Source organism: Symphalangus syndactylus, chromosome 15 (assembly GCF_028878055.3).
Source record: "Symphalangus syndactylus isolate Jambi chromosome 15, NHGRI_mSymSyn1-v2.1_pri, whole genome shotgun sequence".
In the NCBI taxonomy this organism is placed as follows: Eukaryota; Metazoa; Chordata; class Mammalia; order Primates; family Hylobatidae; genus Symphalangus; species Symphalangus syndactylus.
This window is the reverse complement of record NC_072437.2, coordinates 74,423,289-74,442,060: the sequence shown is the minus strand read 5'-3', so window position 1 is coordinate 74,442,060 and position 18,772 is coordinate 74,423,289. Positions and strand designations below refer to the sequence as shown.

At 40.4% G+C, this 18,772-nt stretch overlaps 2 protein-coding genes across 9 annotated transcripts in view; one reads left to right on the top strand and one right to left on the bottom strand.

Moving 5' to 3' along the window:
* Positions 1-6,372, top strand: part of MPHOSPH8 (M-phase phosphoprotein 8) — a 75,177-nt gene extending 68,805 nt beyond the window's left edge. For 2 of the 5 annotated variants that reach the window (XM_063619019.1, XM_063619018.1), the window contains 3 exons: positions 1,197-1,351; positions 3,200-3,327; positions 4,167-4,606. In XM_063619019.1, coding sequence (XP_063475089.1) covers positions 1,197-1,351; positions 3,200-3,327; positions 4,167-4,352 — 469 coding nt within the window. In that variant the 3' untranslated portion in view covers positions 4,353-4,606. Of the gene's footprint in view, positions 1-1,196; positions 1,352-3,199; positions 3,328-3,801; positions 4,080-4,166; positions 4,607-4,787 lie in introns of those variants that run through there. The other 3 variants (XM_055244057.2, XM_055244058.2, XM_063619020.1) reach the window with 3 other exon arrangements.
* Positions 6,373-8,592: 2,220 nt separating this feature from the next.
* PSPC1 (paraspeckle component 1) overlaps positions 8,593-18,772 on the bottom strand; it is a 106,344-nt gene continuing 96,164 nt past the window's right edge. For 2 of the 4 annotated variants that reach the window (XR_010115995.1, XR_010115991.1), the window contains 2 exons: positions 10,593-10,693; positions 8,593-8,857 (listed from right to left, as the gene is read on the bottom strand). The gene's annotated coding sequence lies outside the window, so the exon portion shown is untranslated. Of the gene's footprint in view, positions 8,858-10,588; positions 10,694-18,772 lie in introns of all 4 variants that reach the window. The other 2 variants (XR_010115992.1, XR_010115994.1) reach the window with 1 other exon arrangement.

Below are 18,772 nucleotides of genomic sequence, written 5' to 3'. Positions count from 1 at the left end.
CTTAAACAGCCTGTGTTCTCCACCTCTTCATCCCTCCCTCTTCCAGCCCCTGACAACCACCAGTAATTTAATTCCTTCACATTTTGCCCTTTCCAGAACAGGTGGAATCACACATTATTTGGTCTTTTCAGGCTGGCCCCTTTCATTTAGCAATAGGCATCTGAGATTCCTTCCGTGTCTTTTTTTTTTTTTTTTTTTGAGACGGAGTCTCGCTCTGTCGCCCAGGCTGGAGTGCAGTGGCGCAATCTCGGCTCACTGCAAGCTCCGCCTCTGGGGTTCACGCCATTCTCCTGCCTCAGCCTCTCCGAGTAGCTGGGACTACAGGCACCCGCCACCACGCCCGGCTAATTTTTTGTATTTTTAGTAGAGACGGGGTTTCACTGTGGTCTCGATCTCCTGACCTCGTGATCCGCTCGCCTCGGCCTCCCAAAGTGCTGGGATTACAAGCGTGAGCCACCGCGCCCGGCCACCTTCCGTGTCTTGATAGTGCATTTCTGTTTAGCACTGACTAATATTCTGTTGTTGGTTGTCAAGATTTACTAGTTTATTCAAGTTCATTCTTTTTCAAATAAATTCTAAATCATATTTTATTTTATTGCAGGTTCATACTTATAACACAATTTAGTATTTCTATCACTTAAGAACTCTTTTGGCAACACATATCAGAAACTCACATATATCAGACAGTAGTGAACTCAAGGCGGTGTTTATGTAGCAGGTCTCGGGTGGGTCTATGGGACCGCGCCTGTTGCACTCAGTGCTGCTGATGGCTGCAGTCCTGACTCGTCTGGTCACACGGGGTGTTTGCATAGATCCAGCAAGTAGAGTGACCCACTTTCCTGATTTGCCCAGTACTGAGGGGTTCCCCTTTCTGATTTTCCACTGATTCATTAGACAACTATGTATTAAGCATAGACTTTGTGCCAGGCACTGTTCTAAAGGCTGGGGAGATGGAAATGGCAGTGAGCGGGGGAAGAGACTTGCCCTTTTAGAACTTCAATTCCACTGAGATGGACAACAAGACAGATACATGGGTGTCAGGTGCCGGGTGGAAGTACAGCTGGAAAGCGGAGGCAGGCAGAGCTGCAGGTCTTTGTTTGGAAGGTTGGCCTGGGAAGCCCTCACTGGTATTCGACAGGCTTGTGGTTCTTTTCTACATTAATGTTAACAACACGTACTATTTTTCTTTTTCTTAGACTTTCAAGAGTAGCAGAAGAGACGATAAAGGATTACTTTGAAGCTCGCCTTGCTCTGCTAGAACCAGTTTTTCCAATCGCATGTCATCGACTCTGTGAGGGTCCAGATTTTTCAACAGATTTCAATTACAAACCCCCACAGAACATACCAGAAGGTAAGCCGATGCCTCCCTTCACACTTGTCTATGTGAAGTGTGACACTATATTAACAGATTTTTAGACAGAATCCTTTCTTTGAACAAAACTTGTAAGGAAATTCTATTATGTGTAATAATTCTGCAGACTGGTTAACAGTAGAGCCATATCTGGTGGAAGAGACATCCAAGGGACACCCCCATCCCTGTTTTTACACCCATATAGAGCATGGAAGTTAAGTCTGAATAATCACACTAGTTCTCAATGAGTTTTATTAAAATTCAGCGTCAAGATTGTAACCCTAGAATGTTTTTTCCCTGAATTTTGTTGTTTGTAATAGTCTTTGCCCTTTGAAAAAGAAAAAAATAGTCTTGCCCCATAGTAAAACTGAGTGGAAAGAGATGGAGAAGCCACTTTCCTGTCTAGCCTCTGCTCGACAGACCCTCTCCAGGCAGGGCTGCGGCTGGTCCTCTCTACACGTGGCGCCAGGTACACCTGGAGGCAGTGCCGTCTGCGGGGGGAGGAAGCCGGGCTCCGGCTTTTTTTGCTTAGAAACCCCTGTTCTCCATTTTGTAAATGATTTGTATTCATTCCTGGAAAATGTGTTTAAGAACATATAGCCCTGCCCCTGAAAGAGCCATTTGTAATATCTTAGTGTTGAGAGAACTTATCGAGTTTTTGTTGTTGTTGTTTTGAGATGGAGTCTGCCTGTGTCACCCAGGCTGCAGTGCAAGGCATGATCTTGGCTCACTGCAACCTCTGCCTTCTGGGTTCAAGTGATTCTTCTGCCTCAGCCTCCCGAGTAGCTGGAACTACAGGCGCCCACTGCCGTGCCTGGCCAATTTTTGTATTTTTAGTAGAGATGGGGCCATGTTGGCCAGGCTGGACTCAAATTCCTGACTCAAGTGATCCGCCTGCCTCAGCCTCCCAAAGTGCTGGGATTACAGGCGTGAGCCACTGTGCCTGTTCAATAATTTATAGTTTTGATTATTCAGGTGGACCATCTGCATTGCCAGGTATGAGCACCAGAGAATTATGCCCTGAGCTGGCCCTGGTGAACCTGAGCCCCCACTGACACCTACAACTGCTGGGCCTGCAGTTTTCTCAGCATGTGTATAATGTCTGCATCCACCAACTTTTTTTTTTTTTTTTTTTTTTTTGAGAAGGAGTCTCACACTGTTCCCAGGCTGGAGTGCAGTGGTGCGATCTCAGCTCACTTCAACCTCCGCCTCCCGGGTTCAAGCAATTCTCCTGCCTCAACCTCCCGAGTAGCTGGAATTACAGGTGCCCACCATGATACCCAGCCAAATTTTGTATTCTTAGTAGAGATGGGGGTTTCACCATACTAGCCAGGCTGATCTTGAACTCCTGGCCTCAAGTGATCTACCTGCCTCTGCCTCCCAAAGTGCTGGGATTACAGACATGAGCCACCATGCCTGGCCAATTTTTGGTTATGTATTAATCAGAAAAATTGGAAGGGGCAAAAGGATATGTGGAAGAAAATGGAAAACCACTCAGACCCACACCCAAAGATGCTCACCACAGGAATGTCCCTGGGACATGTGCACATTCAGCAGCAATGTTTAAATACTAGTTTAATAACTTCAATGTAGAAAATCATACGTAAGTCTTTTCCAGGAACTGTCAGTAGAGATTACTTGGGCAAAAGGTAAAAAGAGTTCTGTGGTTGAAAAATGCCAGGTGACACAAGCTTTGAGAGGGCCAGCCTCCTCTGAGCCTCCAGGCAGAGTGGGTGATGGCTGTCTGACCAGGCCCAGCTCAGGGGCCCACTTCCATCTGGTGTTGAGTGTTCCTCTGGAGGCTGAAGGTTGCATTTGAAGTAATTCACACACATGTCCCATTTTCAGGCTCTGGCATCCTGCTGTTTATCTTCCATGCAAACTTTTTGGGTAAAGAAGTTATTGCTCGGCTCTGTGGACCATGTAGTGTACAAGCTGTAGTTCTGAATGATAAATTTCAGCTTCCTGTTTTTCTGGTAAGATACTCTGTATTTCACTACTCAAAAAGTACATTCTTCTGATCAAAAGCACAGATGACTTAATTTTAAATTCCTGTGTCTTTATAAAATATAAGCATTCAGAAAATGATCCAGTAATAGTGGTTGGGAATGAGGCAATACCCGTAAAGTAAAATTATCCTAAGTTTTGTCAGTAGGAATTTTTCCTGCTTATTTTTTGTCTTAAATTGTGCTCACCATACTGTCTTAGGGCCAGCATTGTTCTGAATATAAATTCTTAATGATCTCAAAGATTCTTTGTACATAATTACTTTGCCACTTTTAGAATTATTTCCTTGGACTGAATTAAGCAAAATTTGCTAGATACAGACATTTTAACACTTATACTGTATATTGCTGGGTGCATTCTAATCCAATTTCCCAGATTGATTCTGTCATTTGTATGTTTTTAATAAATCAAGGGAAAAATAAATCACCTTTTTTTTTTTTGAGACAGGGTCTCGCTCTGTTGTCCAGGCTGGAGTGCAGTGGTGCGGATCACAGCTCACTGGAGTCTTGACTTCCCAGGCACAAGCAATCCTCCCGCCTCAGCCTCCTAACTACCTGGGACTACAGATGCATGCCACCACATCCGGCTAATTTTTGTATTTTTTGTAGCGACGGGGTTTCACCATGTTGGCCGGGCTGGTCTCAAACTTCTGGGCTCAAGCGATTGGCCGCCTTGGCCTCCTCCACAACATCTTGACTTATGAAATAAAAAATAAAACTTATTTATGATTCTTTTACATCATTGGTGTTTTAAGGGTTTCTGGTGTAAGTTTGAAAACATTGACTTTTTTTTTCTCTTTCCATTGTAGGACAGTCATTTTGTTTACTCATTCAGCCCTGTTGCAGGTCCCAATAAACTCTTCATAAGGTTGACAGAAGCACCCTCTGCCAAGGTGACAGTCCTTTCTTCACATTTCGTGTCACTACTCAAGTTGTTGCTCCAGATTATCAAAATTAGAAAAAAAATTCCAAGAATCCTGGTGTACCTGTCCTAGAGACAGGCACTACCTAGGGTAGTGATGCTAGGTGCACCCTCTCTCTGTCTACAGTGTGTTAGACATAGTAATGCGGCAGGAAAAGGACTAGGTTGCAGCTGAGAAAAACGCCTCTAGAGGATGGCGCCATCTGAATCACGATCTAGGCCTTGGTATGGAACTGCCAAATGTATGTCTTCAGGCCAGTCCCTATCCTCTCTTGTATGAAAGGAGGCTGGACAAAATAGTCTCTCTAATAAAACAGTAATATAAAATTATAAGCACTTGGAATTATTTCTTGAATTAAAATGGCAATGATCTAACAATGTAAATCGATAAGCAACTTGAAAATATTGCCAAATAATAGAAGCAAATCTTGGCCATGTGTGGTTCTTTTCTTGTAAGAAAGGGGAAATCTGGATCTGTACTGACACCTGCATTCTTTTCTTTCAACAGGTTAAGTTGCTAATAGGTGCATACAGAGTGCAGCTGCAGTGACCAAACAGAAGGGACTGGGCGGAGTTATCTTCAGACTGATTCCTATACTCTTTGACAGCAGTTTGGAATTCTTCTAGCACACCTATGTAAAGTTTTGTCTGTAAACCTCTTGCAGTTAAGCCTGTTGTCTGTTGTAGTCTGTAAGATGCGACATAGCTGTGTCTGTGCCAGTATGCTGGAATCTCAGTGCAATGTCCAGACTGCGTATTTCAGTTTTTCCACGATGTGGATAGTACATACGAAGATTATTTAAGAAAATTAAAGACTTTCTTTTTTCTGGAGACGGAGTTTCGCTCTTGCTGCCCAGGCTGGAGTGCAATGGCGCAGTCTTGGCTCACTGCAAGCTCTGCCTCCTGGGTTCAAGCGATTCTCCTGCCTCAGCCTCCTGAGTAGCTGGGATTACAGGCACCCGCCACCGCACCCAGCTAATTTTGTATTTTTAATAGAGACAGGGCTTATCCATGTTGGTCAGGCTGGTCTCGAACTCCTGACCTCAGGTGATCCGCCCGCCTTGGCCTCCCAAAGTGCTTGGATTACAGGCATGAGCCACTGCACCCAGCAAGAGTTATTTTCTTAACTTGAAATTTTCTACTAGCCCTGGTGAACGTCTGTGCTCAAAAAAAAAAAAAAGGAAAAATTCAGCTCTAAAACATTTGCTTACAGCAAGGGAGCCACGTTATATTCAAGTTACCCAAGCACCAAATAAAGTGTGGGTTTGCTGCCCTTGAAAGGGTTGGGAGGCCTGATCTTTTTCTAGTAGACAGTTGCCACACATTCCCCAAGCACAAAAGGTGAAGATGGCAGTCACTTTGTAAATGTGCTGTAGTCACTTATCTTTTCAAAGGGTTAACAAGAGAATCTAAGATGTAGTAAGAATGTAAACCAGACCACTATGAGACCTAAAAGAGAATATTAAATGTGAACTTTTAGCAGGGTGTGGTGGCTCACACCTATAATCCCAGCGCTTTGGAGGCTGAGGCTGGAGGATTGCTTAAGTCCAGGAGTTTGAGACCAGCCTGGGTAACACGGGGTGGAACACGCCTGTAGTCCCAGATACTCGGGAGGCTGAGGTGAAAGGATTGCTTGAGCCAGGGAGGTCAAGGCTGCAGTGAGCCCTGAAAGGCTACTGCACTCCAGCCTGGGTGACAGAATGAGACCTTGTCTCAAAAAAAAAAGAAAAAAAAGTTTCTTGGAATCTATACGGTTTTTTTGAAAAGCCAGACCTTGTGCTCTTGTTTTGAACACCGACTGGGAAGATGGGGCTTAGGTAACAGCCAAGCCTGGCTGTCAGCTGTGTGGGAGCGACCACCCTGTCTGGGAAGAGTTCCTGCTTCTGTATGACAAAGCATAAATCAAGCTCAGCCTGGACTATGGAGAAGTTGAAAATTGTTTTGTTCCTCATTAGTTTATAATTGTATGAAATACGATTTTAATGAAAACTTTTCAGAATTCACATTTGTGTAGATATTTCAGAGAACCATTTTTACTTTACATCCTAAAACTGCCTTTTCCTATGATTTTGTCAATAAAACACTATGATGTTGGTCTGTTTCCTTTTATATCTCAAGTCTGAAAACTTTAAAAGATAGTAGATACTTGTGGTTTTCTAGCTAAATGAGGGCCAAGATTGGACTTTTTCAACTAAATTGAATCATGTAGTATATCTGATTTCATAGCTTTCTGGGGGAAAAGGGAGATTTGAGTTAGCAGCAGTGCAGGTCAGGAGCAGTAAATAAGACAGTAGGAGTGAGTCCAACTACAGATGTGAATGAACAGCCTGAGAGGAACACGTGAGAAGGTGACCTGCTGTTTATCAGGAAGGCAGGGCTGTCTAAGATACAAACCAAATAGGAATCGTCAAACAGTTCAAATTATCGGGGGAAAAAAGCCTGAGCAATGATCCCTCTGGAAAACAAAGCAGTTCTCAGGCAGCACCTTACTAAAAGGTTTATTACAACGTTTAGAACTACAGGTCAAGGCCCAGGGCAACCTCATGTAGTGCAGTTAAAGTGTATGCAGCACAGCTTATGTGACTGAGGACATAGGCCTAGTCATGTCCGGATCTCCTAGTCTTTTCCCCTGGAAAGCTATGAAGTCAGATACGGTACTAGTACATGATTCAGTTCATGGCCTAGGACATAGGTGATCTCAGGACTAAGATCACCACAGATGGGATGCATGGCTGTGGCCAGACTCGCATCATGTCCTCTGCCATTATTCCTTTCCACTGTCTGTCTACTTGGGTAAGGACAACATAACTTGGCTATTCAATTAACTTAACTAGCAGCAGCACTCAGATCTAGTTTGCTGTAATGGCTGTAGTAGAGAGTACATTACACGTTCTTTTGTCTGTTCTGCCAAAACAGGGATTCTGATAATGTTGAATAACTACAGTTAGATATGAGGAGTTTGGTTTCAGTCCAGAAATAATAGAAAAACTATTCCATTTTTACACACTATCCTCGCAAGTCAATCCTGTATTCTTAAATGTGGAGAATCTTTTTATTCAGTAGAATGATCAGGAGAGTCTATTTGAAGCTCAGGTGCTACTTCTGAGTTCCGCTTGTACTGCATTGTATGCATTATACTGGGTAGCTTTGAAAGTGAAGCACCCTCCCAAACGAAGCCGACTGTTAATGAGGACATACTAGTGCTGGCCAGGCTTATAAGGCACTCAGCATGTGAACCAGGGGCCCGATGAAGCACACACCATGAAAGGCTGGATTGGATGCCCAGAATGAAAACAGCGGAGCTCAAGGAGGATGATGAGCAAAACAAGGAAAAGCAGGAGACATGCAACAGACTATGAAAAACCTGGGTCACGAAATGACAAAGGCTAAAGAAGTTCGAAATGTTTAATATTTCATGCAGTTAACATGTTTCAAAGCTTTAAGTCTGAAGTTTTAGACTTGTCCCAAATCCTTGCTAAGTCAAGACCACTATGGAATCCACACTGCTTTCTATAGACTTCCACTGACTTGCAGCTAATGGTCCTTACACAGCAAAGCTGGGATTTCTAGACGTCTCCTTCCAGGTTTGGAAAAGCCTCACTAGGAAAGTGGCAAGACTGTGAAGACGGCCGGGCGCGGTGGCTCACACTTGTAATCCCAGCACTTTGGGAGGCCGAGGCGGGCGGATCACGAGGTCAGGAGATCGAGACCACAGTGAAACCCCGTCTCTACTAAAAAATACAAAATATTAGCTGGGCGTGGTGGCGGGCGCCTGTAGTCCCAGCTACGCGGAGAGGCTGAAGCAGGAGAATGGCGTGAACCCGGGAGGCGGAGCTTGCAGTGAGCCGAGATTGCGCCATTGCACTCCAGCCTGGGCGACAGAGCAAGACTCCCTCTCAAAAAAAAAAAAAAAAAAAAAAATGACTGTGAAGACAATGAAGGTTCACAATTCAGTCAAATGGAAACAAGATCAAGGACTCATCTGTCCGCCTGGCACCAGTTTTGAAGGTGAGGCCACCACGCATCCCCGCAGCACACACTCCTCCTTCCTGTGCCGACTCCCGCTATTTGCTTGCCTGAGCCAGTTCATGCTTCAGTAAAAACGATTTTTCTCCCAACAATGCCAGTTTTCTTATTCCCAATTTTGAGAGTTGACCCAAAATTGTGGGCTATGAGGGATGGTTTTTAAAACTCCTCTAATGGTTCCCAGGCACAGAGCGTTGAAAAGGAGGGATTTGTTGGCTTTTCTGAATTTGTGCATTGTTGCCATACTGCTTCCCAACATGAACCAGCAAGACCACCACACCAAGGAGTAGGTAACATCTTGATTTAATTTACAAATAAAAAGCCAAAACCCTCGATACAAAGGAAAACAGCAGTTTACCCTTATTCTGGAGATCATTTTTAACCACAGAAAATGTGCCCCTGTAGCATGTTTTTAAATGGAAAGTGCTGTGATTGCCCAGACATCCATAAACTGCTTGTATGGAGTAAGGAATTCATAAATGAAGTAAGATTTGTTTTCTGTCTTGTTTCTCCCAGATCACGAACAGGATATTTCCCACAAGATGTTTTGACCTGGAAAAGAGACAGAGTCTTCACTAGTAAACAGGATCTAATCTCCACAGTATATTTTTCTAAAGAAACAAGAGCTTTCAGTCCTAAAGTAATTTGCTAGACTAGAATCACTGACCAGCAGACCTAAATTCAAGGTTCAATATTAAGATTGTTGGAGGAAACTGTCATGGAAATGGCAATTTCTTAACTCTTTATAATAAAAGCAGATTCAATGTCACAAGAATTAAATATTTGGCATTTTAATAATTTTGCTTTCTTTACATGTTTCTGGAGTGAACCTCGGTTTCTTTTCACTGACTTTGTTAGAAAGTAAAATCTATAAAAGGAGTTACTTTAACTGAAGTAACAGTATTCACATATTTTAACCAAAATTTAAAAATCCTAAAGTTCCAATGACAAATCTACCTGATAAGCTTATAGAATCTCTCTCCCCTTCTCTGAAGGCCACAGAATGCCACAGGCTTGTTCTATGCCACAGATAGCTTACGTACACAATTTTTTTTCCTTTCCCATATATTTCCTTACCCATATATGAGATTCGTTCTTTGGATTTTCAGATACCTACCTAATACAGCAATTTGAAAGTTTAATTTCAATAAAATCTCCATAGACTATAAAATTATTCTCTAGTTTCCATCCTCAAAATTTCTATTGCATAGGCTGAGGGTGTGGCTTGATAATGTGCATTCTGAAGCTCCCAGATGATGATGCTGCTGGTCTAGGGCCCAGGGTTGAGAACCAAAGCCTGAGATTAACTTTCTAGAGCTGGGTATAGTATGCAAAACAGCTGTCACATTTTGTGCTGCATGAGGTGTCAGATACTTTGAAAAGGTAAAATTTCTCAAAACTACAGAATACATCAGTGCATCTCAAACCAAGTGCACACAAATCCTAGAAAAGAAACGTCTTCATTAGTACACAAGACCTAATCTTCACAGTTAAAACGGACTTTTCAACTTGCAGGACTCTGTCCTGTGTGGGAGACACTTCATTTCCAAGAAGCTCTCAGGCAACACAGTCACTCCTAGTCCCCAGAACAACTTGTAGCAGCAAGAGTAAGACACAATAATGTTTAGTATCACCAGACAGGAGCTAGAAAAGACATACACTTAATACTTTCTGGATCTATTAGAATGACAATGTACCCATGGGAATTTTGTCATAAAGACTGCGTTAATGTTTCAATAATATTTTATGAGTGACATAACAAAAGAACAGAAAGATTGTGACCCCTTTCCGAAAAAGTAGAAAGCAGAGGAGGAGGAGCAGATCCATTTTTAAGATTACATATTTTCCAAAGAAACACAAGTTTAAAATTCTAGGTTTGGAGGTCATTAAAAATCAATAGGAAATTTTTTTACAAAGACCTTTTTTTTCTCTCTCCTCACTCCAAGACCTCTATGTCATTTCCCCTCTTAGTCCAGTTTTACCTGAAGACAAATCAATATACGCATTACACCAGTGAGGAAAGAGGAGGACAAGGCGAAGCTGAGAGTCCCCTCTAGCCTTGCTGAGATGTGATGCCAGGGTTTCCTATGAAGACAGGCCGAGCTATAGAGGCTTCAGCTTCAGCTATAAACTATTCATAAATATTCTACTGACTCAAAACACTGGGACCATTACCTATGTTCATTACAGTCCACAGGATCAGAATCGGGAAGAACTGACTAGAAAAAACTAGGAAGAAATGAATACTCAAGATCTGTTAGAAAATAATGAGCAGATACAGACCGACCTGAAAGGAAGTATGATTCCAGTACTTCTGGTCTTAACTCTTCTGAATTAACACTGCAAGCTGAACTTCAGGTAACTTCAGCCACGTTTTCTTTTATCACCCTAGAAATACAATGAAATCAGATTTAGCCTTTTTAAAAACTGATTTCAATAAACAATGAGAAAAATCAGAGTTAACTCATTTCATAAAGTTCATTAACAGTAATTGAGGGTTCGATGCCATGTAGTGCTGCGTGCTCTGATTATTTCCATTCAGTAAGGATTTTCTTTTTAATTCAAAATACTCTCCATTTCCTCAAAGAACATCAACTGACTTAAAATTCAGCTTCATTTTATCTTATACAGTAAACAGTATTAAGTCCTAAATACCAAATAATTTTCAGATCTGCTAATAATTTATTAAGAATTGACTAAGTCCTCCTTATTTCCACAGGCCCTCTTGTACAGATTGTTGATACCTCAGCACAACACAGCTTGAAACCTTGTATTGCAAAATCCCACAAAGGATCCTCACTCCTACTGTGTCTGCAAAACCGTATTCCACTTGTACCAAGGCAGGGAATACCAATGTGTGTGTCATGCTCCACCAGAAAAAGACTCTTACCCTAGTAAGACCTTGATCAACGTTCTTCAAAGAGCATGTACCCAAAACATTTCAACAGAGGATAGGTTTATGTGTACAGTTATATATGTTTTATAATATGCCTGAAATATTCATACAGTCATACACAATTGCATTTTGGGACACATAACCATACAGCTGTGTGCTCAATTTTCAACTGTGGGGGGGTCCATGATCCAAAAATATTGGAAATCATTACCCTAGATCAGTGTTGTTAAAACCCATTTGGGTCCCAATTTGCCTGAGAATTGGATGAAGCCTGAAACTGTCCCCCCAAAAAGTGTATGTGAAATATGTATGCAGAAACTGTAGACAAGATTGTGCCTGCAAGTAAAGGGGATCCACAGACACGGTAATGCACCCCAGTAACCCAAGAGGACCCATGGGGTCCCTGTAATCAAATCTTTGGAGTTTTTGTTTTTGTTTTGAGAGAGGGTCTTGCTTTGTCACCCAGGCTAGAGTGCAGTGGTGTGAACATGGCTCACTGCAGCCTCATCTTCCCAGGCTCAAGCAATCCTCCTGCCTCAGCCACCCAGGTAGCTGAGACTACAGGTGCGCACCACCACACCCAGCTAGTTGTATTTTTTGTAGAGATGTGATTTTGCCATGTTGTCCAGGCTCGTATGGAACTCCTGAGCGCAGGCAATCCTCCTGCCTTGGCTTCCCAAAGTGCTAGGAATACAGGTGTGAGCCAACATGCCTAGCCTGTAAGTATTTTTTAAAACAAGGCATGGCATAAATGAACAAAAAATTATTTTTTATATATTTCCACCAGCAACTGGCATTCTATCTACTCTTGTATGCAAGCTCTGAATTTATAGACTCTGTATCCTTATATTCACCATGGATTGAAAATGCAGTTAGAAGCCAGGCGCGGTGGCTCACGCCTGTAATCCCAGCACTTTGGGAGGCTGAGGTGGGCAGATCACTTTAGTCCAGGAGTTTGAGAAGAGCCTAGACAACATGGCAAAGTCCCGTCTCTACAAAAAAATACAAACATTAGCCGCACATGGTGGTACATGCCTGTAGTCCCAACTAACTGGCAGGCTGAAGCAGGAGGATCGTTTGAGCCCACGATGTGGAGGTTGAAGTGAGCTGAGATCACACCACTGTGCTCCAGCCTGGGCTACAGAGCAAGACCCTTTCTCAAAAAAAAAAGAAAGAAAAGAAAATGTAGTTAGGCCCCCAGTGGTTGTGTCTATAACTGAACATGTACAGACTTTTTTCCTTGTCATTATTCCCTAAACAATATAGCTCCATAGCATTTACACTGTATGAGGTATTATAAGCAACATATAATTTAAAGTATACAGGCGGATATACATGGGATATGTGAAATACTACAGTATTTTATATCAGGAACTTCAGGATCTGCAGATTTTGATATTCATGGGGGCAGAAGCAACCTCCCAGGAAATGGAGGAACAACTGTTTATGCCTTCGGTACAGTAAAGGCTGACAATAAAAATAAACAGAACCATAAACCAAACTGGACAACAGCATCACTTAATCCTTCTCAAAACATCAGGCTTACTAAAAACTTTAAGCATTCTCAGCTTCTCAAACATGTGAATACTCAATTTATAAACCATTACTAAAACCTAGAAAAGGAATTTCCAGAATTTAGCCAAGTTTTAGTTGTCAATATTTAATTTCAATTTTTAAATTTTTATTTATGTATTGAGATGGAGTCTCTGTCACCCAGGCTACAGTACAGTGGGGTGTTCTCGGCTCACTGCAACCTTCACCTCCCGGGTTCAAATGATCCTCCTGCCTCAGCCGCCCAAGTAGCTGGGACTACAGGCACACGGTACCACGCCCAGCTAATTTTTGTACTTTTAGTAGAGATAGGGCACCATGTTGGCCAGGCTGCTCTCGAACTCCTGACCCCAGGTGATCCACCAGTCTCAGCCTCCCAAAGTGCTGGGATTATAGGCGTGAGCCACCATGCCCGGCCCAAAGGCACCATGCTCGGCCCAATATTTAATTTTTAAAAGGGTCATTTTTTTCTCATTACTTCTATTCAATATTTGAAAAATTACTAGAGTTCTGTTTAAACTGGTCTTACAAAAAAAGTGACAAGGCTGATTGTACATTGCATTGCAATCAACCCTAATAAAACCATCACAATGAGCTACTACACATCTATTCAATGATACTCATAATATGGATTTCAAAATATGTGAAGTCCTAGAAAGCTAAGACAAAGACAGCACTTAATATTTCCTCATTCTGAAGAACAGCATATCCATCAAAGTGATACTGCCTAATATGAAAAAAAACAACCAATAATCAAATTAAAAGAAAGGTCTCCCTTAAGTGAAATCCTAAAAGTATAACTGTAACAACTATATGACACCATCTTGAACACAGGTGGTCTGTCTTTAATTTCAGAATAAAATTGGGTCACTAAGAACTGCACACACATTAACGCGGGATTTTATCCTCATGCCAAAACATTTAAACAAGAGCGAGTGAAAAAGGCCCCTCTAACCACCCCGAGATTGAATAGAGACATTTTTCATATAGTCAGAAATGTAAACAGTCAATACCACACATACTTTTCTATGACTTAAAGAATAAAACATTAAAATACAAGGCCGGCACGGTGGCTCATGCCTGTAATCCCAGCACTTTGGGAGGCCGACACAGGAGGACTGCTTGAGGCCAGGAGTTTGAGACCAGCATGGGCAACATAGCAAGATGACTCTACTAAAAATGTAAAAATTAGCTGAGTGCGGTGGCACACACAGGTCGTCCTGGCTACTTGGGAGGCTGAGATGGGAGAATCACTTGAGCCCAGGAGCTCAAGGCTGCAGTGAGTTATGATCATGCCACTGCACTCCAACCTGGGTGACAGAGTGACACTCTATCTCTAAAAAAGAATAAAATAAAATGTAAAGATATTTTTAAATACAGAAGCCCCATTCTTTTGAGAATGCTAAACTATGTGATAATGGATGTAACATTCTCCCAGCCTTTGAGTAAAAGAAGATATTCTTTTCCCTGAAGACACAAGGTATACTATTATTCATTTATTACATGTTATATATTATGTAATATATAAATTATGTATAATAAAAGTAAGTCCTAAGGAATGAAATGTATAAAATACAGATAATATATGATTGGAGCATGGAGGCTGAGCTGTTCAAATTACAACATATGAATTGTAAAACTTGAAGAAACAGGATTTTAACAATGGCATATGTTGAAAGATGCTTAAAAGGCAAGGATTTCCTGTGAGGCAGACACCTGTTGTGCTGAGCCACAGGGACCAGGATTCTTTTAACCAGCATGTTCACTGTTCAACAGCAGGGTTTCCTTTCGGAGAAAGGTATGCTCTGAAGTCTGCGGATTTTGGAGGGGTAGGGATTTCCATGTTATCTAACATAACCACCAGAGAAATCTTATATCGAGGAGTGTTTACAACTGAATATGATCCTTTGCCTTCATGACAAAGGCACAGACCACAACACTGGCTGCTACAGCAACAAAGAAACTAAATGCTATTACAAGCAATTCATAGCTGTCAAAATATACAGGATTACCTTTCACCAAAGCTGCTCTATTCTAGTGTTAACTGTAAGATTCTCTTTAAGCAACAAAGAATGTATTTTCAACAGACAGTATAAAGAAATAGTGAAGACAGTGAATGACATAGCAAAAGCATAAGGCAAAAAATTCAAAAGCCAACATTTTCCAAGAAAAGTTGAGAAAATGCCTATGAAAGCAACAAACATGAAAGAACTTGACAACAGATCCACAAGGTCATACTACTTTTTGATGTAATGTAACCTCAATAGATGAACACATTATTTAACATATTAAAATATAATTTCAGTTAATTGGACAACTAGATGATGTTTTAATAAAAAAGTTGTATCTTTCAGCTGATATTTTGTAAGAAGCAAAAATCTGTAATGTGAACACTCAATTCTGGATTCCCAATATCATCTGGCTTTTCAGAATTCTAATAAAGCTATCTATGTTTAAACTAATTTTTACATTCACAGATTATACATAGGTCAATGAGTTTTAACATCAAATGGCAATGAAACCACAAAAGCTAGTTAAATAGCAATATGGGTGTACGGTGATCAAAGAAAAAGCAGGAGTACTTTACAAAGCAGGTGGCTGAATGGCAAAAACAACAACAAAAAAAAAAAAAAAACACATGCACACAAAAAAAACAGTATACAAAGGGTACTCAACATCAGAAGTTATCGGAAAATGTTCACAATGTCAGGCTCACTAAAAAAAGTTATGAGGAAAAGCAAATTAAAACCACAATGAGATATATTCACTAAAATGGCTAAAATTAACATGATTGACAGTATGGAGTGTTGTCAAGGATGCAGAGGAACGGAAATCTTATACATTGTTCATGGGAAAAGAAAACAGGACAGGCACTTGAGAAAATTACTTGGCAGTTTCTAAGAAACATATTAATAGAACCTGCCCTAGACTGACAGTATGGCTCACAGGTGTAATCCCAGCACTCTAGGAGGCCGAGGTGGGAGAATCACTTGAGCCCAGGAGTTCAAGACCAACCTGGGTAACATAGTGAGAGACCTTGTCTCTCACTTAAAAAAAAAAAAAAAAAAAATTAGCCAGATGCAGTGGCACATGCCTGTATTCCCAGCTACTCGGGAGGCTGAGACTGGAGGATGGTTTATACCCAGAAGCTCATAGCTGCAGTGAGCTATGATCGCACTACTGTACTCCAGCCTGGGTGACAGAGTGAGATCCTGTCTCAAAAGAAAAAAAGAAAAAGAAAGAAAGAAAGAAACTGCCCTATACTCTAAGAGTTTCTAAGAAACATAAGCTACTCTATACTTAGCAATACTGATCCTAGGAATTTTCCCCAAGAGGAATGAATGCATAATGACTTGTACAAGAGTGTTCATAGTAGCTTTATTCACAATAGCCCCAAAAATAAAAACTGCCCCAAGAGCATATCAACAGAAAACTAGACAGACAAAATGTGACATATTCATTTAATGATATGTCATTGAGCAGAATGAGAACCAAGTACTGATAGATGCAGCAACACAGATGAATTTCAAAAACATTATGTGAAGTGGAAGAAGCCGGAGAGAAAAAAGAGTACATATTGTACCATTATATTTCTATGAAATTCAAAAACAGATTTATCAATGGTGATCAATACACAACAGTGACGTCCTCTAACGTAGGATGGACTGACTACAAAGGAGCTCATAAGACCTTAAGTTTATGAAAACAGTCAAACTGAACAAAATCCAAAAAGTCTGAATAACTGACAGGCTAACCCTAAATTTTAAAAAGCAAAATTTTACATTTTCTTAAAGAAGAGAAAATTATTTGTAAGTTCATAGAGCAACTCAACGTTGAGAAATAAATACCTAAAATAAGGCCATGTTCAAACATAGGAATCATTTATAAATATTAAAAATAACACTGAAGTTTAAATAAATATTAAAGAAATATTAAACATTCCAGTTAGAATGTTAACTCTTTCAGGAAAAAAATATATATGTATATATGCCATCTTTTCCTCTTAAGATTATATGGTAACGTTTCCTGTAAGTTATCAAAGAAATGTGAAGTTCAGCAAAGACTCATAGTTGAATAAAGTAAATATGATGATTTTATCAAACATAATTAATGACCTCAAAGGAAAAATTAACTCCATTTCAAGTGCCCAGACCTGAAAAATACCAAATTCTAGAGAAAAGGTTGAAATGGATCTTAGAATATCTGTCTGCTTTACCTGCAAGGCAACTGTAGTGAGGCAAGCACTCGTTAGGAAGTGAGACATGTCATTGAAAATTTTCAACCTTAATTTTGTCCCCAAATCCCTACAAAGGCATCTCAAAAACAAAATCCAGAATTTTCTTCTTGTGATCACATGAATTTCTCAAGCATAATAGAAAAAACAAAACAAAAACAATCAAGAAAAAAACTACCATTGATCACTGCATAATCAAGGTAAGTTTTTTAAACCATGATGGACTATAATAACAATAAATTGCATTTTTTAGTTCAAGAAATTATTATGAACTTACCTGAACAGCCTCCACTATTTTCTTTAAAAGTTCAATATTTCAAGTAAATTACTGCCACAGCCAAGAATCCCACTGTTACTTATTTAATGTATCAATCATGTTCATATATCATGAAAAGCCGCTGGAAACAAATTGTCAATTAATATTCAATAGTTTATTTTACACCACATACGTAAAACCGTTTTAAAAATAGCACCTTACTGTTACTTATTTTGAAGATAACATGTGAATCAAATTAGGAAAAATATTTCTTGCAGAATCCATTACATATTCCTGTGCATTAAATAATACCAAAATGTTGTATTGGGGGTAATTACTCAAATATCACTGCAGTGCTATGTGCTGATCATCTGTTTAAATGCAGGGGGAAAACAGGTGTTAATCTGAATCAGTGATGAGGTCTGATGACCAACCTCAGTCAGGATCCTTTCTTCTGCTGCCCCAGCTAGCATGAACTCCTCACTGGGGAACACTACTTCTGAATTAGAAGTGTATCCAATAACTGTATTTACATGAAAATACATTAGGATCATTACATGTTTTAATGGTTTGCTTTAACATAGAATGACGACACATCTTCTAGAAAGAAGACTAAAATCTAAAAACAGAAGGCAAGTTTAAAAAATATCTGTCACATTTTGTAAGTGTACAAAACTTCATTTATTGGTTGCCACAAAGTTTGAGAAATTTAGACTATACAGACCAGGTTAATAGGTAACAGAAAAACAAAGTATAAGAAAAGCCGTAACATGTAGTTGTAAATCTACCATCTCAAACTTTTCCTGCCTCCACATCATTTGTAAATGCAGGAGCTTCCCATCAGCAAAGCTGCATGGCACTGCGCCTCATCAGAGCCCAGCCCAACCCTTGGCCCTTGGTAAGGCATTAATAGCATATCCATAAGTGCCATGTGAACCTCAGAATTCCCTGCAGTCCCTTTGTTAGAACACATACTATTTCCCATTTTCAGTCATAATCAGGGTTCATTAAAAGCACTCTCAATAATTTTGCAGTGATTATTTCAGGAAAAACTATGTGGTATAAAGAAATCCTATTTTGATTCTGCTAATAACTTGTTTATCTTAGACAAATGGCCTGTTCACTAAGCCAATAAAAGCACAGGAAGCACCTCTATGAGGGTATTCACACCTTAAGGAGGTCTCCCTTAACATCTCAGAAGGCCTGAAGGTTGTGTATAAGAATAATTCAATCTAACAGAAAGAGCACTGAAATTTAACTCCAGATGTTCACATGCTAATGCACAATCACCACTAGTGTAGCAGCAAGAGTAGAGCAAGCAGGCAATAAGCAGATTCTCCAATCAAGAGGAGACTGGAATAAGAGGGTGAAATAAATATGGAATTTTGACCATTCTAGTTTCCTTTTGTGATCATCTATTTATATACCCAAATCCCTAACAAAAAAAACTTACAATGACCTCAAGGTTAAAAATCAGACTTGAGTCTCTCATTTCCCAAAGTTTCCTTTCCTACAGCTGTGGGTTCCATA